At 32.1% G+C, this 25,032-nt stretch overlaps 1 protein-coding gene across 4 annotated transcripts in view; it reads left to right on the top strand.

The window, feature by feature from the left end:
• The window catches only part of centrocortin (cerebellar degeneration-related protein 2-like), a 178,501-nt gene that overhangs the window by 141,058 nt on the left and 12,411 nt on the right, over nt 1-25,032 (top strand). The window contains exon 1 of one of the 4 annotated variants that reach the window (XM_076409102.1): nt 10,625-10,940. The exons of the other annotated variants lie outside the window; for them this stretch is intronic. Within the exon in view, the coding sequence (XP_076265217.1) occupies nt 10,826-10,940 (115 nt within the window). The 5' untranslated portion in view covers nt 10,625-10,825. Of the gene's footprint in view, nt 1-10,624; nt 10,941-25,032 lie in introns of those variants that run through there. 4 annotated transcript variants of the gene reach the window in all.

Genomic DNA, 25,032 nt, shown 5'->3' with positions numbered 1-25,032 from the left:
GTAGTGACCAGGTGGTCTCCATGATTTCTTTTGCTTTGGATTATCGTAATGGACCTACTTTTCATCAACAATAACAATACGATACAAAAATCTTTCTCATTTTGCCCTTGAAACAAAATCCCCAAAAATATCCTTCGCCATTTTATCAACACTACCTCATTTTCGCTAAATATAACTTTGAATTCATACTTCCTGTACATATATGTTACGTCATGGCTTGTTAATGATTTTAGGGACGTAATTACGAGTCGGGAACTGAAACCGGCACTGTTTTCGGCAAGATTCTGACTCCCGTCCGCCGATGAGCGCGATTTAATGGATCCGCGAAAAATGAAAAAAAAAGAGAAAGAGACGAGAGCGAGAACGAGAAAAAAAATGTAAACACACATGCCTATTCGCGTACAGTGGTTAAGTAACAGTTCGGGTCGTTGAATTTCACCGAAGATGATTTGCGCGGCACATTTGCTTTCGAACGACCGGCGACCGAACGAGGAAATCAAGTAGATCCGCCGGTGAATATGAGCAAAGAACGGGAGTGTTGAACGGTGATAGTACGACGATTTATTGCCCATTAAAAGAAGAATGTTATCAAATTATCGTCCCGTCAATAAACCGGTGAAAATATCTGGTTAAAATGTTACTCAGTTGCTTCTTTCGCGTATAACATGTATATATTAGCCACTTTAAAAAGGCATTTATTGAGTAATATCGGTATAATGCATTTAATTCGAAGTGTTGTCCATCGATAGCCGCTACTTCTTCCCATTTTTTAGGCAATTTATAGACTCCATCTCGAAAAAACGATGTATCTTTTGAGTTGACGAATCGACTCATTTTTTGGTATCTTCATAAGAAGTATAGCACTGCTCAGACAGGTCACGATTCATATGTTGGAACAAGTAATAATCAGAAGGAGCAAGGTCTGGAAAATATGACGAGTGGGGTAGCACTATTTTAATGTTTTCAAGTAACAGATCAATTGAAAAATCCCCGGCCTGACACATAGATGGCGCTACTAGAATTAAATCCATATATTTTTGGTTAGCCCTAACCCTCAAAAGATGCGTGTATAAATTTGACAGCTGTCGGATCATTAGTTTTTGAATTATAGCATTTCGAGTGAAGCAACTTTTGTTATTGTGAAAAAAAAATGGATAAAAATGAATTTCGCGTGTTGATAAAATGTTGCTTTTTGAAGGGAAAAAATACAGTTGAAGCATTGAAAACTTGGCTTGGACACTGCACCAACAAAATCAACCATCAAGGATTGGTATGCGAAGTTTAGACGTGGTGAAATGAGCACCGAAGACGGTGAACACAGTGGACGCCCAAAAGAGGCTTCTACCGCCGAAAACATTTTAAAAATCCACAAAATGATTTTGAATGGCCATAAATTGAATTTGAATGAAACAACAGACACTCTAAAGATATCAACTGAACGTGTACATCATATCATTCACGAATATTTGGCAAATAAGAAAGCTTTGTGCAAAGTGGTATCCGCGCGAGCTCACTTTTGACCAAAAACAACGACGAGTTGATGATTCGGAGCAGTATTTGAAGATGAAGAAGCGTAATAAACCCGAGTTTTTGTGTCTATATGTGACAATGGATGAAAAATTATCCCATCATTTCACTCGGAAGTCCAATCGACAATCATCCGAGTGGACTTCACGCCATGAACCCTCTCCAAAACGTGGGAAAATGCAACAGTCGGCTGGCAAGGTTTTGGCGTCTGTAGACTGTGTCTTTGATAGATCAAAGTTTCATCGATAATGACGAAAATCATTTTACTGACCAACCTAGAATGAAGATCAGTGAAAAGTTATTTTTAATTTTTTGTGTGATAATTTGTGTACATTATCATATATTATTTAAACCATCCCATCGTTCCCATCACTAAAGACACATCATCAACATGTTAACGTTATCACTCTAATCAGCATTTCACAAATATTCAAGTCGTTATAGTTTCTGATTGAACCAATCAATTCAATCAAAATACCCAACCTTTCAAATACCACTTAAATCTGAATAAAAAAACCTATTTAGTTATTTGTTTATTAATTTATGTTTAGCAATCATCGATTATATCAAACTACTATCATATTCCGAATTGTTTGCTAAACATCCACAGATTTATTGATAGTATTTGGTAAAGGATGATGCAATATTATCAAATACACTTACAAAACTATGTCAAACGTAAATTTAAAGTGTCTGATTGAAAGTTGAAAGTCCTCTGATGCCTTGCCCAGTCACCAAATATAAACAGTTACTAAACCAATAAAAAAAACATCTTTTTTTTTCGCTAATATATGTTAATTCTGTTATTTGAATGCCGACAATATTTTATCTACACGCAACAAGAACCAGTTTATGTTTATTGAAATTGATTATATTTTTAAAAGATGACAGAATGTTGTTATTTTTATTACTTAGTAATGATTGACGGATAATTATCGAATTATTCTTTATGTTGTTAATGAAGGTTGTGATATTCTCAGAAAGATTTTCGTTAGGACTAGTCTAGACTAATGAGTCTTTAATATGGATGCTACCACTCTATTCTCAGGAGCTCTTGGAGCTATTGACTTACTGTCGATTATTTTAAATATCTCTTGATGATATATATTGTGAAGTATTATTATCTTCCAAACTATTATCTGTTGCTAACGACTACTGTTTCCCATCTTTCTGAAGTTTACGTGAGAGGTGACTCGATTATTGAGATATATTTTGAGCAAAATTCAACGAGTTTAAATATATAGAGTTCGAAAATAAATTGACACTAATTCAGTTCCTTTCATATCAATTAATCATTATAGAAAGGGCTTGGTGGAACAGATTGTACCAGTTTTTGACAATATTATGTTTAAAAGACTAAAACATGTTTCGAAGCTGTCTCTTTTCAACCGAGAGTAAATCCGTTTTTGAGATATTTGAAGCGAATTATACTTTATCAAAGAATATGCAATAAAAAATTGAACTTTGACCTAAATATAGTTGTGGAACTGTCGTCAGAGTAAATCCATTAAAATTAGTTCACAGCCTTAGTATTTTACCTATTTTTTTTTTATTTTGTAAATTCATGACAGAAAAGTTGTTTTAATAGCTATGATGTTTTTTTGAAAAATTCAACGAGTTTGAATATATGGAGTTCAAAAATAAATTGGCACTATAATTCAGTTATTTCAGTAATCATATCGACTAGTAACATTTCTTCTCGTAACTTTCTTTCTCGGTCTACCATAGTAAAACATATTTTTTTTTTGGCAAAATTAGTTTTTTTTATTCAACATAATTCCCTTCAAGGGTGATACACTGATTATAGCAACCCTCCAACTTTTCGATGCCATTTTTGTAGTACGATTTGTCGTTTGCTTCAAAATAGGCCTCAGTTTCGGCGATCACCTCTTCATTCGATGAAAATTTCTTCCCAGGGAGCACTCTTTTGAGAACTGAGAACAGGAAATAGTTGCTGGGGGCCAGATCTGAAGAATGCTGTGGATGAGAAAGCAATTCGAGGCCCAATTCATGGATTTTTGCCATCGTTTTTACTGGCTTGTGACACGGGGCATTGTCTTGATGAAGCAGCACTTTCTTTTTCTTTAAATGCGGCTGTTTTTTCGGGGATTTCGTCCGTAAAACGGTCTAATAACGATATGTAATAGTCGCTGTTGATGGTCCTTCCCTTTTCAAGGTAGTCAATGAAAATTATTCCATACGCATCCCAAAATACAAAAGCCATAACCTTGCCAGCTGACTGGCGTTTTCTCACGCTTTGGAGCAGGTTCATCGTGTGCAATTTACTCGAATGACTGTCTATTGAACTTCGGAGTGAAATGGTAGAGCCATGTTTCATCCATTGTCACATATCGACGCAAGAACTCGGGTTTATTAAGCTTGATCATCTTCAAACACTGCTCCGAATGATCAACTCGTCGTTGCATTTGGTCAAAGGTAAGCTCGCGCGGCACCCCCTTTGCACAGAGCTTTCTCATTCCCAAATATTCGTGAATAATATGGTGTACACGTTCAGTTAATATCTTTAGAGTGTCTGCTATTTCATTCAGTTTCAATTTACGGTCATTCAAAATCTTTTTGTAGATTTTTTAAATGTTTTCATCGGTAACAACGGGTTAACAACCTCTTTTGGGCGTCCACTGTGTTCACCATCTTCGGTGTTCATTTCACCACGTCTAAACTTAGCATACTAATCCTTGATAGTTGATTTGCCTGGGGCAGTGTCGGGAAAATCGGCATCAAGCCAAGTTTTTGCTTCAACTGTATTTTTCCCTTCAAAAAACAATATTTTATCAACACGCGAAATTCCTTTTTCCTATAAAAATGCCATAATTTACAAACTAATGATCCAACCGCCGTCATTTTCGTAAGTAAACTGATTTTGTGAAGAGATACAACGCATCGTTCAATAAGTTGACTTTCTTGGACTAATCCAATTACTTTTTACTGTTGGGTTTGTTGCAGTAGATCCAGTTTCCATCCCCAGTCACGATAAGACACTGAAAACTCTTCTTTTAGGAATGTTTAATTGAATCATAATCATATATCATCAAGTCAAGCCCTTTTGGAGGATACCAGACACTGCCATCCTCGCTTAACATATTGTTCAAATCACCAATATGTCATCTACGATTCCAAAAGTTTCGGATTTCTTCTGGTATTGACTTATTGTGCTTCAGCTAACTGGATTCGTCATTTCGTACTATTACCGTTGATTTAAAGTTAATAAAAACGATTGTAACATGGAACCAGCGTGTATGCGAGAGCTCTTGTAAGTCATCGCAAGAGCCCGTGATTTTCCTTCGCAGTGCAAGTCGTTTCCTAACAATGTATGAGTACCAGTACTATATAAACGATTTCGCAAACAATTTAATTACGGGTACCTCGGCGGTTTTACGACGGGGTCTCGCAGACAGCGTCCAACTTCCAGCGTCGTAAAACGGCAGACGACCACGGTGTCGTTTTGTTCTTTTCCGCAACAGTTCTCGAGTATCTCTTTGAGCTGGCCGTGTCCGTACTTCGGCCAGGTAAACGATAATGAGTCGTTCTTGGAAACAGTTTGTGCGATGATATAAATAGTGGAGGTTGGAGAGCTGTAAATTCGCTATATTCTTTGGTGGGCGTAGTGGCTCTTCGTACACAGTGGGACAGTAACCAAGTAGATACATTGTTTTTATTGTTACAATATTCCCAACCCTCTTTACCGCTAATCTTTAACAATATTAATTCATAACAACAATCCAATCATACTAATTTCTTGCCATATATTCAAATTAAATAGGAAAAAATTCAACGAGTTGGAATATATAGAGTTAAAAAATAAATTAACCCTATAAATTCCAATAATTCTCACTCGTAACAATTTCAGAGTAACAATGAAATAAGTCAATCACACCAAACAGAATTTGTTAAAAAATTAACAAATTTGGATATAGAGAGTTCAAAATAAATAACAATTAATAGATGTAATGTAAGTAAGTCTGGTTCATTTTTCACCTTTTAATATTGATTTTCGTTTGAAACAATCGAAATTCATATACATCAACATATATGAAATCTTTGTTGAAGAAAATCAACAAGTTTCGTTATATAGACATCTAAACTTAATTAACTCTACGTTTATAGTGTTTAATCCTCACAGGGAAAGCTCAGAAAACCAAATCTATGTTTAACAATATTAACATAATATTATTACTTATTATTTATATTTTTAGAAGAATTAAAACATACAAAATTGTGACCATATTTATAAATATGTTAAAAAAATAATTATATATACATTTTGCTTAATCAACATAGAAATGCCTGAGTAAAAATGATATGGATCAGTTTTTCACATTATATTTAAGAATATTACCTATTAGAAAAAACTCGTACTTGTACTTCTGCAAATATATATACAAAATTTGTTGAAAAAATGTTAGTATCACAGAAAAAGCCCAGTAAAACAAGCCTGAATTAGTTTTTCACCTTTACATTGTATTATATATCACAAAATAAACTTAATATTTATTTTTAATCATGCGTTTAATTTATTTTTGAACTCTATGTATTAAAACTCGTTGATTTTTTAAAACATCTTCGTTATATATTGTTGAATGGTTCAAATATAAGCTATGAAATTGATGAAGATCTGTTCTACTGAGGCCTCTTTATGATGATTATATAATGTTAGGATATTCATATTCAAGAACAAAAGTTGGACATCGTTTCCTTATAATTAATATAACACACCTTAATACAATAATAATTTCAAACTCTATATGTCCGAACTCGTTGAGAATTTTTTTACAATAATTATTGTTTACCATATAAATCAAGTACAAAAGTTGGACATCGTTTTCTTATAATTAATATATCACACCTTAATACAATACCAATTTCAAACTCTATATGTCCGAACTCGTTGAGAATTTTTTTACAATAATTATTGTTTACCACATAAATCAAGAACAAAAGTTGGACATCGTTTTCTTATAATTAATATATCACACCTTAATACAATACCAATTTCAAACTCTATATGTCCGAAGTCGTTGAGAATTTTTTTACAATAATTATTGTTTACCACATAAATCAAGAACAAAAGTTGGACATCGTTTTCTTATAATTAATATATCGTACCTTAATACAATACCAATTTCAAACTCTATATGTCCGAACTCGTTAACAATTTTTTTACAATAATTATTGTTTACCACATAAATCAAGAACAAAAGTTGGACATCGTTTTCTTATAATTAATATATCACACCTTAATACAATACAAATTTCAAACTCTATATGTCCGAACTCGTTGAGAATATTTTTACAATAATTATTATTTACCACATATTAATGCAGTTTACGTAATATTTGCATATATAAACCCCATTATATATTAATTAAAAAACTGGCATTAAAGTTTTACGCCTTGTAAAGTAATCCTTATTATTTATAACTTAATTTTTGCTAATAAACGATACCATACTATAAAAGTTAGGTCTTGCAGACGTAAATATTTCCATATTTTATAAATAACATGCGTCATTTCAAGCAAAGATTTTATCCATTCCGTTCTCTGTATATTTATTCACTAAAAGCTTTAAAATTGTTTGTAAGCTTGTGTGCTAAAAAGTGTTAATGAATATATCAACAAATTTACTCAAACAATTGGATTAATTGACATCAAAGGGTCGAGGTTATTAATATTTTATATCGGCAATTTGGCTGGGTTTTTTCCTAAATGGTCTAAGGTTGGTTTTTATAACTAGGATATCCCGGGCCTGGCTTGGATTTCCCTTAATCTATAACGCGGAACATTATTTACCCACCAGATGTTCATCTTTCAATATATGGAAGGTAATAGTAGGGAATATCACGTATTTTTTAGTTGGATAAGGTTTAAGCAGTTAACCATCTTGTTTACATCAGGTAAATGAAAGAGATTCTGTCGAAAAACGTGATTATTTAAAACCATTCAGTTTTTGATTTATGATTTTTTATTGACTAAAATCGAAAACAGAAATTTTAGTTTCGCATATTCCTATTCCTTTTGACAGTAAATAAACTTTTATTTTACTTTATATAACATAATATTATTACTTATTATTTATATAATTTCTCAAAGACACAACCAATCACACAAAAATTAAACAAGTTCGTATTTTGGGAGTTGTTATTTCATTGTTCAATATAGAGTTTAATTTATTTATTTGAGATCCTTTTTTCATGGTATATCCAAACTACTTTCTTCTATATATCCAAAATTATGCTTTACACAATTTATATATAAATAATCGATGATAAAACGCAGTTATGCTTATATACTTAAAATAAGGTGTAAATTGATTCAGATCTTAGATTCTAGTGGAACCGTTATCTGATGATTAAACGATAGGAACATCTGGGGAATAGAATTATAGTGTAAATTTATGTGTGCACTCTATATATCTAAACTCATTGTTTTTTTTTAAATAAAATGTTGGTTGGGGAAAGAGTTATTTTGTTTCTTCCTAATAAATGGCTTTAACATTTTTACAGCTATTTAAGCCTTTTACATTTTTTAATAATACTTATTCAAAGAAGCCATACTCTAGTCCGTTACACAAAACTGGATAACTAAAGATTAATGATTGTATGCTGTATTACTCTATCACGTTTTTCACTTTTTCGACCAGAAATCCCAAAAGTTCTACAGAAACGAACTACAACTACAACGCCTAGTAGAACTATCCAAAAATGTAGCTACTGATTATGAAAAAAATTCAACGAGCGTTTAGAGATCAAATGTATAATCAAGCTTAAATTCCATTACCCGATAGGTTATTGATGCTGATGCAAAGATGGCTTCAAATGAGGCTTGTCAGGATCACTTGGTTCAGTTTTTCACAAAGAAATCTAGAACTTTTTTTTTATTTAGAGTATCGCACGAAATAGCGTTTTCGACATTAAAACTATTTCGGCTGGAGTTCCACAAGGTAGCGTCTTAGGACCTCTACTCTGTTGACATTCCAACAACAAAAGAAACACTACTTGGAACCTTTGCTAATGAGACAATTATTATGGCAAACGACATATCTCTGTCTAGGGCAGTAGACAAAGTATAAATGCCAGTCAACAAAATCTACAAATGGACGAAAGATAGGAAAATTCAACTTAATAACTCCAATATCACTCAATGGATGCCCGATTGCTCAAGCAGAATCAGCTAAATATCTCGGAATTCATTTTGACGACAGATTAAATTGGAAGCATCATGTTAGGCAAAAAGCAAAACACATTAGAACCAAAATAAAACAACTATACTGGTTAGTCGGAAGATACTCTCAACTTGATCTAAAATCAAAGAGGTTGATTTATAAAACAATTACAAAGCCAATTTGGAATTGGAACATGCAAATATGGCGTAGCACTAAAAATTCAAGTCAACTAGTCATCCAACGCTGTCAAAACAAGGTTCCCTGATTGATTACCAATGCTTATCGCTACGTAACCAACGAAGAGCTGCACGATGGCCTGGAAATCAAATGGATTTGCGAAGTTATCCAAGATTCTTGAAACACGAAAGACGATTACTAAATCATACTAACGTAGAAGCAATACAACTGCTGGACAGGGCGTAGGATGTCAGGAGATTGAAACGAACAAAACCGTACGAACTTGTGTGAACATTTAGTGTGTACTATTAGTGTAAACTATAAGTTAAAAATTAATAAATAATTATAATTTTATAATTGAGGAATACGTATTGTGTATTCGTCTTGCTTGTGAATTAATCCAAGTATAAATGAAATGTAGTAATAAATTAATTTATAATTAAAATTGTACTAAGCGTATCTAATGAAGATGTTATAAAAAAATTTAGTCTTATGAACCATTTTCTATGTTTAATGTTAATCACTACATAGTATAAAACAAAGTCGCCTTTTCTGTCCCTATATCCCTATGTGCGCTTAAATCTTTAAAACTACGCAACGGATTTTGATGCGGTTTTTTTCAATAGAGTGATTCAAGAGGAAGGTTTATATGTATAATACATGCATAATATACTAAGGCAACATTGCTAATTTTAGAGGTTTCTAACGTGATGTCGTAAATTAACCTATTTTTTTAGGCTTATTTAGCAATTAGCAAAAACGCTGCCTAACCCTACGAGTTAGATCAAATTAATGTACTACAGTATTGTACACCATAAAAAGGTCTACAAAAAAGTCCGCGATGGTATATGTTTATCTTTTAGGGATAACCCACATTAACCATTTTTATTGTTTACTTTTTACGTGAGAAAATGGCTTATTTACGAAGCTATTTTAAGCAATACGGCATTAATCCTTATCGAATTAAGTACCTTAAATACAGTGTGCAATTAATATAGATCAATATGGTTCCTTACAGCATGTAAATTAAACAAATATTTTCGGAGATATTACAAATTTAAAATTTGCGTTTAAAAATGTGTAATGTAATAAAAATTGTATGAATTTAGATATTCCAAAGATAGCAGGAAATTTTCATAGTAAGTATAGGGGAAGAGGAATTGTTTTACTCCAAATTTAATGCGCGCAAGCCAAGGGCGGTAATGAATGAACCAAAAATACTGGATCGATTTTAATCATGTTTTCATTGAGTGACATAGGCATATATATTTTATGCCCGTGCAAAGTCGGAGCGGGCCGCTATGTTTTTATATACAACGTTCATATTTTTTTCTGTAGTGTATTTAATTTAGTATCAGCATTGCACCCGTGCGAAGCCGGGGCGGGTCGCTAGTTTAATTATAAATTAATAAAAAATTAAAATAACATCATTAAAGTCTTGGTCACTTAATTTGCGAGTGTGTTAAGTGCCTGTCATCATACACTCGATGATTATTGCAAACGAGAGTTAACAGTTTGCGGGTACGCGAAGACATCGACCCAGACCGTCATAAAAAAAGCGCCGAAATGAAAAAAATCCGTCATCGGTCCGGAATGGCCATTTGAATTCATCACCACTCCACCGGTACCACCCCGAAACAGAACTTTTACCTTTCGGATCGCATTGGGGAATACGCACATACCCAAACACTAGCGCCGACGACAGACGGACAGCCTCCTCTTGACTTGACCAGGCCGGTTCAGTCGGTGTTAGTCTACCTTGTCGGTCGTACCGTGTGCCGCGTGAATCTCGTCGAATCGTTTTTGCACCTGCCTTGACCGACTGTTGCCCGTTCACACACATATATATAAATCGTCTCCATTTTGCGCGTTCTAAATGAAGATGTAGTGTTTTCATCGTTTTTTTCTGGTCGAAAAATCGTTGAAGAAAATTGACGAAAATGAGCGAGGATCTCGATTCGAAATCGACCACCAACTCATGTCTCAGTTCCGCGCTGAATTCTCTGGAGGATTTGGATTATACCATCGAGCTTGACTGTCTCCGTCAGAATCCAGGTAAGGTTCTGTCAGAAATCTTGTTCGGGACTCACTAAGTGAACTCTCAATATAACATTTATCGATGGAGGCTCGTCAAGGTCACCCATCAGGAATGCGTACTATTTCGCTACAAATAATAATTTTATTTATCCCAGAACTATTCATTATTAATACTATATCGATTCAAAATACTTACCACAGAATTTTTAAAACAATTTCAAACCTTTCCAATGATTTTGTACAATTAGAGATCCAATTTGTAATTAAAAAATCACTTTTTACCGGAACACAAAAAATTGTTTATCTAACAACGTTAAATCATCCAAATATTTTCGACGACGTCTTACAATTAGAGATCACAAGTTTACAACAAAAATATAACTACCTCGAATATATTTATTCCGAATGGAAGCATTTTTATTATAAAACATCTCGAGTGAATGACCATCATCTCTGAAAGCGCTTAACCGGAAAAAGAACCAGTCATTTCAAAATTATAAGTAAGATTATTGTCTAAAATTAATTTAAAATGTCTTTAATAAACAATACAGTATCATCCTATTTAATATGTTTACAATTCCACATATTATCATTGTTAATATTATTTGAAACAATGGTGATTATTACACAACCATTTTACACAATTTTAATATTGTCAGACAACGACCCTTGTTAGAGGTTACGAGATTCAGAGTAAACGTTTCCTACAATATTATACATTTTAACCGTCGTTCTTAATTAATAAATTACTAACGTATTTACCGAATACAACCGTCCAAATATGCGACTATTAATTGCAAAAAAATCCAACGAGCCTATAGAGTTCAAATGTATAATCAAGCTTAAATTTCATTACCCCATAAACATTAATTTATTGGTAGTTCGTAGATTATCTTTACGTCACTAGCTGGTATTACTACCACGAAAGGTATATACTATTTAAACATTTTGTTCTCACAATCATTAATGACATTGCTGATCAATTACCTTTAAGTTGTTTATACAATTAAAGACGAAAAAGAAAACGGACATTGGAAATAGAATAAACATAACTACAACCATTACAAGTTATCTCTCAATGAATCTTAGAAATAGTTGTAATTAACAAACAATGGGATAAGTAAAATGAACTTTAATCAAATATCAGTAAAGTCAATCTAGCACAGTTTGTTCGTCGTACTTGAAAAGTTATCATCAATGCCATATTATAGAATTAATAGTTTTTGTTGATATTCATATCTCAAGTGATTTATATCAAAACAAGTTAATTTTATAGAATTATATCTCCAACGAGGTCATAGAATTAGAGATTACAACATAAAAACGTTTTAAAACAATTTATTGTTCGTCGATATATATGCGCTATTGATAATAGCTAATATTATTTTATTACCTAATTTGTTGTTAAAGTTATATCTTCGCTACTATTTTTATGGTACCATTTATGCTAAAACTTCAACTCGTACATGATTTACTGTTATGCGTTGTTTCTCAAAAAGATTGCATGTTAAAATAAGTATATATTTTATATCCACTAGATGCGTGATTTCCTTAGTTAATAGATAGCTTTTGTTGCAGGTAATAATGGATGCACAACCATTTACAATGAAATACTATATTTGAAAGGAGTAGTAAGTAAAATGCGTTACAACAAAACTGGTAAAAATTATTCATTAAGTTCATAGATTTAGAGATCTCAGTTGGTTTTTTTTTCAACGAGTTTATACGACTAGATATCGCAAAATATTATATAGTCTCATTTTGAGTTTGCTAATTGCCAATTCCTCGACATTAAGTGGTGAAGGTTAAACAGCTGCGAGAAACATACATTATTATTATGACTTCTACTGGATAAATAAAATATTCACCGAAGCACACATAACATTTATTAGCAGAAAAATGAATGGCATCTGTAAACATTAAAATATAACCTTTAATCCAATAGCATTTAAGCAACAATTAAAGTTCATGGGAAGTTCTACTCAAAAAAATCAAACAACTTAATAATCGATGTTCAATTAGATAATTTTGAAAATATCTACGTGAATTTTGTGTTATGAAATTGTTTTTTTTTTCAACGAATTTATATAATTAGAGACAATAATGCTTAAAACTGTTTCGTTCTTTATTATTTAACAATAATATTAAATGAATTCAAATCATCGAGCTCAGAGATTTAGAACTCACAATATTAAATTGTTGTTAAAAATTATAATAATATATAAAAATATGTAGTGTTTAAAGAGGATAAAATAATAAACATTATGCTATTAATATTAAATATTTTTGAAGCAAGAATATCAATGCCGTTAAGTATAATCAATCAACAGTCTGGAGGACAGTTTGTTTCATAACTGTATTGAAATTGCTGCGTCAGTTGTCGTGCATTCCAATATCACACTCATTTAATCTTCTTCAATGAAAAAAGATGATAAATGATCTTATTTTTAAGGACAAAGAACTGCCAGCGAAACGAATCGAATGAACGTTAAAATATTGAATGGTCACTGTTTGACTGGTAATGTCATTTTGTTTCCATTGGTAGTAACTCTGCGAGATATGTTTCAAAACCACCGTATTTGGTATAACATGAATAACAAAGAGTTAAATTTAAGTTATATTACGTAACTGAACAATGAGCGTATATGTGATCCTGATAATGTCGAACAAAACATCTGCTTCAACATATCGCAAACAATTTATAATCAATAGCTAATTTAAAAATTACCAACGAGGTTATACAACTAGAGGACGTTAGTTTAGAAGCATGAATCCACTTTATCGACGTTTATATGTGAGTTTCTTAATTACGGCCCATTATTGCAAAACCATTGGAATTTCGCCTATTAAACGAAGCGTTTTTTCCTCTTGTGAAATTAGCCACTCGCCGAAGATTGTTCGTAACAGCGCCAACATCTGACCGTACGCAAAAAAATCATACGATGTTACCATCCACTTTTACTCCTCCGTAGATTTATATCAAACGCTATGCATTTTATACTATATACATATATAAAATTATATAAAACTAACGTAATACAAGAACTAATTACAACATAAAATAAAACTAGAGTAGATTCCAACGATCTCATATAATTAGAGATCGCCATATTTAAAAAAAGTAAGCTCTCGTTAATTATTAATTCCAAAATCAACGAGTGGGCGTTAATGATGCCCAGAATGGCATCCATACCAAAACTATTAGAACCAAATACATATAAATAGTTCCTGATCCGAGAATCGTGAAGTTCCGTGAAAGTAGGCTTTTGTTTTATTGGAAAAAATCGTCGCGAATTGAATAAAACATAGATGATACCATTATCTATAATAGGGTACACAATCGCTATTAGTGGGTACCATTATAACGAGAACTAAAGTCTTACAACGCCAATATTTCAGCTCGATCGCCAACTATATAGCATAACATCGTAGATAAATCGTACACAGCTGTCCGTATCGGCTCAACGGCTCAATATTTATAGAACTTTCGCTATAGATTTAATGAGAGATGTAGTACGTAATCGTACCGGCATATATCGCTTCAATTTCTTTATAAACCTAGCTGATTTATTAAGACCGTTAAACAAACACATAGTAGTTTTTTAAAAATGTAGGAATTTATTAATGCACTGTATAATTTTGCGGATAATATGGACTGATACTAACGAGCTTGAAATATGGAGTTCATATACAATAAAAATAATACATCAAAGATCAACGAGTTAAAAAATGTAGAATTTGCCTGTGTTAATTAGAATTCTAAGTATTCATTATTACAAAAACAATTATTTAATTTATATTTATATGATATTGTATTACCATTAGAAATAACAGCATATTTTTTTTATTAATCTCTTAGAACTTCAATAATCTGCCCGTGGGCAATAAGTATTATTATATGATTTCCGTTAGACAATATAACTATCCTGACTTGTAGAATTGCTTCGGTAAGTGACCTGTTCTACAAACTAAATCTTATTCTAGATACTATCCTAACTTATTCTAAAGTCTATCCTAACTTATTCTAAAGACTATTCCAACTTATTCTAGATATTAGTATATCTCACTCTATGTGCCTATCAATCAGTTTGTATGGCAGTATGCGTTTGAGATTACGCACTTCACTGTCATTGCGCACATTTAACTGTTTGGCGAGTGCATTGGGATGCGCTAATAATCTTTCAGAATACTTCGCACTAACACTTCGAATCACACCCGTTATGGGTTCTAAGGGGATATCGCGCTGAATTATAATTAAGTTATTTACTATACCAACAAAATTGTAAATATAGTATTTACATTTTTAGACATAGTAGTATAGAATCTTTAACAACGATCAACCATATTAGAGATCATAACAATAAAATAATGTCTTTCTGAATAAAGAACTAAATAATCTGACAAGTAAACGGGGAACGGTGTCAACGAATTCGAAAATATAGAGATCGTCTCTAACAAAACTGATTAAATTAAACTATACCAATACTTAAATTAATAAGTAAGAATTGATTAATATATCATATACGTTTGTAAAAAAACGGAATATCAACGAGCTCGAAAGTATAGATTATAAAATTATTCATCAAATTTTGAGTAGTAGGTACTTATATAAGCCTAGAGGCTAACTGGCTGTTAAAAACTATGGGATTATTTAAAACTTATGGATTTATTAAAGTGCTATATATTTTTACGAAAAATATAGAATATTACCAACGAGTTTGAAAATATAGAGTTCGCACTCAATAAAATCTCGTATAAATACGACCCCAGCTTAGTATATTTTCTGTATATGGAATTCACAGATCCTTAAACGTAATAAATCTGTTTGAAAAATACAAATTATATAGTGTAATCTTTGAACAATAGACCACACATTCTTATATCACTGAGAAATTGTTTGAAACGCCTGTAAATTGAGATATTATTCGCCGTTTAGCCCGATGACGCAACACTGTTACAAGAACGTGAAAAAAGAAAACACCAAACAGGAGTCGTGTTCTTTACGTTGTTATTTAATAGCTTGTCGGAAGGGAGTCTATATAAAATTGTTCTACAAAACCTTCTATTCTTTCACACGCGAAAGGGAATTGACCGATTAAAAAAAACCAATCGATATTATATCGATACAATCGCAGAAAAAAGTAGACTCGTATTTTATTAAAATGTTTTTCCTATGATCGTTCGGTAACTACCTACTCGAGTATCCTACAGTTATATTTAACTGGATGAAATTAATAAAAAATACCGGGTTTTTTTAATATGCCAATTCATTTAAGACATAATTAAACGAAGATAATATTATCTCTATATATTGAAATTCGTTGGCAGTATCCAATAGATAAAAACAATATTCTATATAACGCGATCTCTAAATTTTCAAACTCACCGGCATTATACAAATATCATTCAAAATGATTAAAATTATATATTATTTTACCATAAATGCCCAATATCATAAATAATATTCTATTAACAAAACCGTTCAGTTCAAACTCATTTTTACGAATCAAATGTTTCTTTTTTATATTATTCGCCAAGAAGGAAACACATTCATGTCTTTTTTTTCTGGTACAACGAAAAATGTAGCTGTGAATTTACATTCGCTTCAACAATATCAAGTTGCTGTCTTAGAACCGTAAAAACCTTTCACTGGCCTAACTGTATGTTCATTCATGTGCCGATCGTCATTAGTTTTTCATTTCGAAGCCACCTAGATACATACGCCGCACGATTATCCGCCGCCGGTTCACTTGTTTCACTTTTTTTAATCCCTGGACACATACATGATGTATGTTATATCCAAAGGAACCTTAAAATGATTTTATATAATAATAATTTGTAATATATTTGATGATAACAACGAATTTCAATATTTAGAGATCGCATTTTTGTAAGTTTGTCAATTATAAATGACTAAGTAACATAAAAACCACAAAAGAATTACTATTTTTATTAATTATATAGAATTAATGATATCAACGAGTTCGCAGATCAAGAGATCGCATTGCATAATGAATGTGATCTCGTTATTATCGATTTATATTAATTGTTCCTATTAATATATTTTATTATACACATATATAGACTTTATCATCCCTTATCCCTAATCCCTTAGAGATTAATAATTTTAATAATTGGAGATCACTTCAGACATCGCAAAGGTTACCAATTAAAAATGACTAAGATGATATTAATTAAATAGCATTAACGATACCAATGAGTTTAAAAATATAGAGATAGCATTTTTTATGTTTGTCATTTATAAAGGACTAATTAGTATAAAATCCAGGATCATTCTTATTTTTATTAACTACATAGAAAAGATACCAACGAGTTTAAAGATCCAGAGATCGCATATCGTAATATTAATTGTTCCTATTGATTTATTTTAATATAGCAATCCAAAGAGACTTATATAGATTATATATATATATATATATATATATATATATATATATATATAACATAATAAAGTATTTAGTAACGTTATTAAAATATATCGATTTTCTAGAATTTATCTTAAATATGATATGATAAAAAAGGTAATTGACTTTTTCTATTAATATCGCGAAGAAATTTGATTGATTAACATTGTAACTGATCATTGGGTATCCGAAACAATTCCCCGAATCAATTAATGTCTTCATTAGCGACACGGTGGTATTATTTAACATCGATTCTGACCATGAAAGAAAAAAGTAAATTGGGTGCGGCCAATATCTACAGACAGCTTCCATGGAATCTCTCCAGTGACAGTAACAGTGATTCATCTGTCGCAAATGCACGTCCTCGAATATATCGTGTGAATCGTCAGGAAATGCCGTTTCATCGTTATTAATTATTCCGAAAAAACTTGTGTTTTGAATCTGATAAAAAAATAATGAAAACAGTTAAAACATTAAACATAATTTATTACTTTTTTTTGGTACTTTTTTATTTTAATTAGTTCTGTGCCTTGATCGCTCGCTGAAAGCTTTAAGTTTAAAATTGAAATTGTTTATATATATGTTTATAACAGGTTAATTGAAAAGTCTCCGGCCTACCATAGTAAAACACATTTTTTTGCAAAATTGGTTTTTTTGTTCAACATAATTCCCTTCAAGGGTGATATACTGATTATAGCGACCCTCCAACTTTACATACTTATACATACCATTTTTATAGTACGATTTGTCCTTTGCTTCAAAATACGTCAGTCTCGGCGATAACTTCTTCATTCGACGAAAATTTTGTTCCCAGCGAGCACTCTTTTGAGATCTGAGAACAGTAAATAGTCGCTGGGGGTCAGATCTGGACAATACGGTGGATGAGAAAGCAATTCGAAGCCCAATTCATGGATTTTTGCCATCATTTTCACTGGCTTGTGACACGAGCCTTGTCTTGGTGAAGCAGCACTTTCTTTTTCTTCAAATGCGGCCGTTTTTCGGCTATTTCGTCCTTCACGATCCAATAACGCTACGTAATAGTCGCTGTTGATGGTCCTTTTTTTTTTCAAGGTAGTCAGTGAAAATTATTCCATGTGCATCCAAAATACAGACGCCATAACCTTGCCAGCCGACTGTTTGGTTTTCTCACGGTTTGGAGCGGGTTCATCGTGTGCAGTCCATTCGGATGACAGTTGATTAGACTTCGGAGTGAAATTATAGAGCCATGTTTCGTCCATTGTCACATATTGATGCAAAAACTCTGGTATATTACGCTTGATCATCTTCAAACACTGCTCCGAATCATCAACTCGTTGTTGTTTTTGGTCAAAAGTGAGCTCGCGCGGTACCCACTTTGCACAGAACTTTCTCATATCCAAATATTCGTGAATGATATGATGTACACTTTCAGTTGATATCTTTAGAGTGTCTGCTATTTCATTCAATTTCAATTTACGGTCATTCAAAATCATTTTGTGGATTTTTTAAATGTTTTCGTCGGAAACAACCTTTTTTGGTCGTCTACTGCGTTCACTGTCTTCAATGCTCATTTCACCGCGTCTAAACTTAGTATACCAGTCCTTGATGGTTGATTTTCCTGGGGAAGTGTCCGGAAACTCGACATCAAGCCAAGTTTTTGCTTCAACTGTATTTTTCCCTTCAAAATGCTATAATTCACAAACTAATGATCCGACACCAGTCAAATTTATATACGCATCTTTTGAGGGTTAGGGCTAACTAAATAACATATGGATTTAGTTTCTAGTAGCGCCATCTATGTGTCAGGCCGGGGACTTTTCAATTGACCTGTTATATGTTTTTCTGAGAAGCCTGTATGAAATTGTAATAATTATTTAAACATAGACCAAAAGTAAATATGTATAAATTATGCATTTATTTAAGCTATTGAACACAGCTCGTGATTTAAAAGCAATTCTAACGTCTTTCCTCCAGTTCTAGGATATCTAACATGACTGTAAACTTATTTTAATAATGTTAGTTTTATCTCGCATATGTTAAAAGCATTGTACATAAATGTAAGGTCCATATTGTGGATCCTACTCAGTCACTAGCCGCGGCTAACGATTGCTGTTTGTTTGTACAAGTTTCTGTTAATGTTTACCGCATAATCCAGCTCTTAAATTAGATTTTTTAGTACGTCTGATGTACTTTCAGTGGCAGATGTTTCCGCAAGGTCATTATTCACTTTAAACAATTGTCTCATTAGCGTTAATCACCGTATTCCTCCGGCATATCCAAGAATAGATCGTTGGATTTTTTGGTTTGTACTATTTTTCGTCATGCCATTGACACTTTTCTCTGTACGTCTAGTGACGCGAACGTTAAGAAGATAAATGAGTCTGTTTCGTGTTTGGATCTACATAATTTATGATGAACAGAAAAATGATGCACATACAACAACGTTTCGGTCATCGACGATGGTATTAAGGGACATTACATTATAACAAGAACTCTTGTTAGAAATTTAATTTAATGAAAATAATGAACTAAGATCAGTTATTTTCAATACACAAAATCATTGAATTTTATTTGATTTAACATAATGCAATATATGTAATGTATGTAATATAATGTATGTATTGTAATGTTTGTAATGCAATGTATGTAATATTTATATCGTAATGTAAGGTATGTTATGTAGTGAATATAATATACGTAATATACGTAATATGATGTATGTAATGTAATGTTATGCATGTGATGTAGTGTATGTAATATAATGACATATATGGTATTATCTCCATTTATTTGTCATCTATTTCCACAATATTATAACATATTTGTTTTGAAAAAAAGCAAGAAATGTATTAATTGCTATTTGGTTTGAGTATAGTATATCTGTTTCTTTTTTACTTCCTTTTTTTGTTATATTTGTACAACATTGGAGGAAGTGATTTTTTAATGTCAAATGGTATTCAAACGGGACAAAATCCGGTTTATACGGTATATCTATACGTAGAAGGCATCCTAGCCAATAACTGTCAATTTTTGTCGAGATACTAGTGATATGTGTGTTGTGATAGATGACAATGTTGATCAGCTCACAATCATCATTAAAATTGTCACTGTTAATTCATGTGGAACCTAACTATCGGATCTTTTTTGATATCCAGACTTCTTCAAATATCCCACAATCGTATTATGGTCAATATTTATATGAAATCATCTCTTTGCCTACTTTTTTTAAAAATTGCATCGACATCTTCAACGAATAACTGCCTCAACTTTATATAAATTGTGTTAGACCAAGAGCATTAACATACCACCCACCAATAAATAGTTGCCATCCCTGACCTAACCACTCGTTATTTGTCTTCAACCGTTTTCAGTTTAGAATAAATTTCACTTCTCGTATCAGCCGCCTCGTTAGATATGATGCGTCGGCCACTTTCGTCGGTTGCAACACCGAACAGTAGTTTGAAATCAATCGGTCTCTTGAGGAAACGCTAGCCGTTGAATTTTTTCTGCGGTCTCCAACAATTTCTAGAAGGAGGAAATTCGGATCGATTATCGCGGAGCTTTTTTGGTCTCAAACGATAGGTTTTAATTACAACGTTTGTTGGTGATGTCATTTGTTGGTCCTTTTATGTACCACTGTGATCGAAAAGTGGTAAGACGTAAGAATCGAGATGGTGTGCATTTCCTTTTTGCCTTTACGGGACCAAACTGTCGACAAAAATATCAAGTTAGTTAATACTTAAATATTAATTTATAATCCTATTAAATATTGTGTATATGTCAGGTGTTCATATTATTTCGTCTGTCCCCTGTCTGTTTACATAGATAAAAAATAAATATATGTTGTATATAGCTCAAAGGTTCTGTAGAAGGCAACATAAGAAGTCTAAGATTTTAAAATTCAAACACCGAAATATTTTTAAGTATATTTGATTTTAAATATAACATCTTTGATATTGGTATACTAGTAATCTAATTCTAGTCAACAACATGTTTATATAAAATATTTTTAACAAAAAAATTGAACCGGCTTCAAAAAATAAATAACGAACTCTCTAGAAGGTAAGAAATAGTCAAAGTTAGATTTTTAACACAAAAAAAAGTTTTTAAATAATATATGTACATAATAATCGTTGTAATAACTAAATAAAAGTAAACAAAAAACTTATTTAACCTATCTACTACACGTATTTTATATTCTACTACATACACACAATTTAGCTTAATACCTACCTAAATCTATTTAACTATTTAGAATATTATTTTAACTACTACTTATTTATTTTTTGAAGTCGGTTCAATTTTTTTGTTAGAAATATTTTATTAGATATTTACTCAATAATCTACGCAGTTATTTTATTAAGCTTTGCAATAGAAAATACAGCCCGTATGAGGAAAAATACTAATAAACGATTGAAAATAAGGAATGTTTTAGGCTCTGGAGTCCGCTACCTACTCTAGATAATTTGACCAATGTTCCAATCAAACTAGAACAAAAAAATTTGCTGCCCCGCGTGTGATCTCAACGTTCTGACCATTACACTATAGAAACAGTTGCCTATAACGTATATACTATACCACGTCTCATATGATATGGTGCTGATATATGAAAAAGCACACTGGCTGACTTTTACACTGAACTACTTGCGATTTTTCGTTCAGCAATAACATTATACACAAATATCTGATTATTTTAGTTAAAAAATATGTGAAAACTTTGTGCCTTTGAAATTTTAGGGTTTCCCTCGATTTCCCCCCTTTCGCCCCATCATTTCCTCACTTGGTTCCAATGGGACTACATTGGAAGTGCGCTCTTTCGAATAAAAAAATAATTTTGAAAATCGGTCCACAATTGACGGAGAAATCGGCGAACATACTTCAAATGAAGTTAAACTACTTCTTATCGTACTAAACCAGCAGATCACTTCACGGTCTTATAATTCCCAGCGATTCTAACGATTCACTTTTATATAATTACACGAAATATCCGCGCATATTTTTTTGTAAGCGTATGTTTATTTTACGTGCACAACAATCCAATTTTCGCCATATGCTGTCCGAAGCGTCTGCCGCCTAACACGAGCGAGCGAAATGTTCCTTGGACAACAGACACGCACGCCAATGCTCGTCCTAACAAGACCATAATGCATTTTCGAATAGTAAAACGTGGTAGGCCTTGGAATTTATACCAGTCTAGATTTTCCCGTTCGTTTTTGTTTTTTCGATTTTGTGTTCAGTGCAACGTCGATTTTTCTCGCATCGGACCGACGGGCTTGCCGTCGAGAAAACAAGTGATTAGTCGCATTTGATCGTTGACTAATTGCCCTCTAATCTGTGTGTTTCTGTGCTGCTGAAACTCTGAAGTCGGTTTAAAAGGATTCGTAACCTTCGTCGAGACTAGTTATTGTAGCAAGAGTCTAATTCTTGAAACGCCTGGCATGCGCAAAAGAATTTCGAATCGGCGACGTTGCTAGTTCTTGTAAATTTTACGTATATTTAAGGAATATTATATCCATTTTTAGGGTAAATGATATGGCTCGGTGAATGGAAGTAAAACGAAATGAAACAGTGGTGTTTACATTATGTGACCGTTATTTATTGGCAATATAAAAATGTGGAAAATACAAAATAGATAAAACAATTATTTTAAAATAAATGATATTTAAATATAAATTACAGTTTATAAAAAGTTCTTTATATTACGTATTTTATATTATAGAGAACGAAAAATATATAAAAATATTTTAACTCTTGTCTCAACAAACTTCTGAATTCAAAATAATATATTCTATTTATATTATATTCTTCAAATATACGTATAATTTTCGACAACTGACAACGTTGCATACTTAAACCCAAACTCTTCTTTCATACTCATTTCATACTATAGCAAATAGTCCAGAGGATGTTATGTCATGTTATTTCTTCTCGTTATTTAACGCCAACAAAAAAAACATTACACGTTGATCAAAAAAAAACAAAAGTATATAAGCAATGAAACAAGACCATCGAACATATCCATACATCACAGTGTACTGTTTCTGTTAAAGAGAAAGTACCAGTAAAACAACACTACTAATCAATTGAAGCACAGAAAAATCTACATTCTAAAAAATTCAACGGTTCAACATAAACGTTATTTGACGTTGACAATCATGACCGAGCTATTTTGATGCTGTGTATCATGTAAAGTCATTGATCCCTTTATACCATCGTGACCAGGCATTATTATCAGTTTTCAATTAAAATTAATCGTTTTTTTTTTCAAGTATCTGTATATTTAACTCTGACTGTTTAGCTCAAACGACTATTATAGAATAACGCTCCAAAGTTTTTAAACATGCCTACGCAAAATATAAACTAGAATCAAGCGAAAGAATAACAAAAAAACACCCATATCAACGCTTGATCTTCTTCTAATGGCGTGGTATTTCACTCATCTCTTAAACACTATATAGCTTCTTTCACTTCTTCCGTAGTTTATTATATTCTGGATTTTTTAATTTATATCTCCAATCGAACTGTTTGCTTTTTCATCTGTATTTTATGTTGTGCGATTCCTATGTTTCTTCTATCTCATATTTGATTTTCTCTGTAGTTATAATGGATACTATTACTGTTTGATATGTCTCCCTTTGGTTAAAATGTAACATTTTGCTCTATTCCTATATCTATATTACAAGTCTCTTAATATTACCAATGTATTACCAAATAATTCAAACAAAAACAACATTTTAGGGTAAATGATGTGGCTCGGTGAATGGAGGTAAAACAAAATGAAACAGTGGTGTTTACATTATGTGACCGTTATTTATTGGCTATATAAAAAATGTGAAAAATACACATGATAAAACGGATGGCAGCAGTGTTACCTGGTGACGAGGCTTGGGCAGTCGATGGTGGCACGTCTAAACCAAACGATGGTTGAGCACTGAATGAATGGAAATACCTTTCAATAACATCCCAGATAAACGTCTGGGGGTTGCCAGTTATTCGTTATCGGGTTCTAGTTGGCGCTGCTGGCACCCCGCCCGTGTTCAACATCTGAGATTATATTTCTGGGTATTTTGTAGACCGTTATTCCACGATGTAAAATTCGACATGTCTCAAGGTAGCTACAACATAATAAATTGAAACCGACCTGAAAAAATTGAACCGACTTCAGAAAATAATTAAGGAACTCACTAAAAATTAAGAAATAATCAAGCTTAGATTTTTAACACAAAAAAAATTAAAATTAAATACGTACATTATAGTCGTAATAAGTAAATAAAATAAACAAAAACCTTATTTAGCCTATCTACTACACGTATTTTATATTCTACTATATACACAGAATTTAGCTTAATACCTACCTAAATCTATTTATCTATTTACAATATTATTTTAACTACTACCAACTGGTCAGTTTGAAGTCGGTGCTGGGCAACAAATTAGCTATGTTTTAATCGTAATTTAATTTTGTATATATTATTATTTTTGTTTTGTTTAGGCTCGACACCGAAAAAATGTTCCCTACACATGATACACAGTAATACCATCTTTCGTAAATCCTTTAACACAAAATAAAATATTTTAAAATTAAATACGTACATTATAGTCGTAATAAGTAAATAAAATAAACAAAAACCTTATTTAGCCTATCTACTACACGTATTTTATATTCTATTATATACACAGAATTTAGCTTAATACCTACCTAAATC

Source organism: Rhynchophorus ferrugineus, unplaced genomic scaffold, assembly GCF_030347505.1.
Source record: "Rhynchophorus ferrugineus isolate W39M unplaced genomic scaffold, kcgeb_rfMv2 rfM7, whole genome shotgun sequence".
Classification (NCBI taxonomy): domain Eukaryota; kingdom Metazoa; phylum Arthropoda; class Insecta; order Coleoptera; family Curculionidae; genus Rhynchophorus; species Rhynchophorus ferrugineus.
The sequence above is the reverse complement of the archived record's forward strand: the minus strand, read 5'-3'. Positions and strand labels throughout refer to the sequence as shown.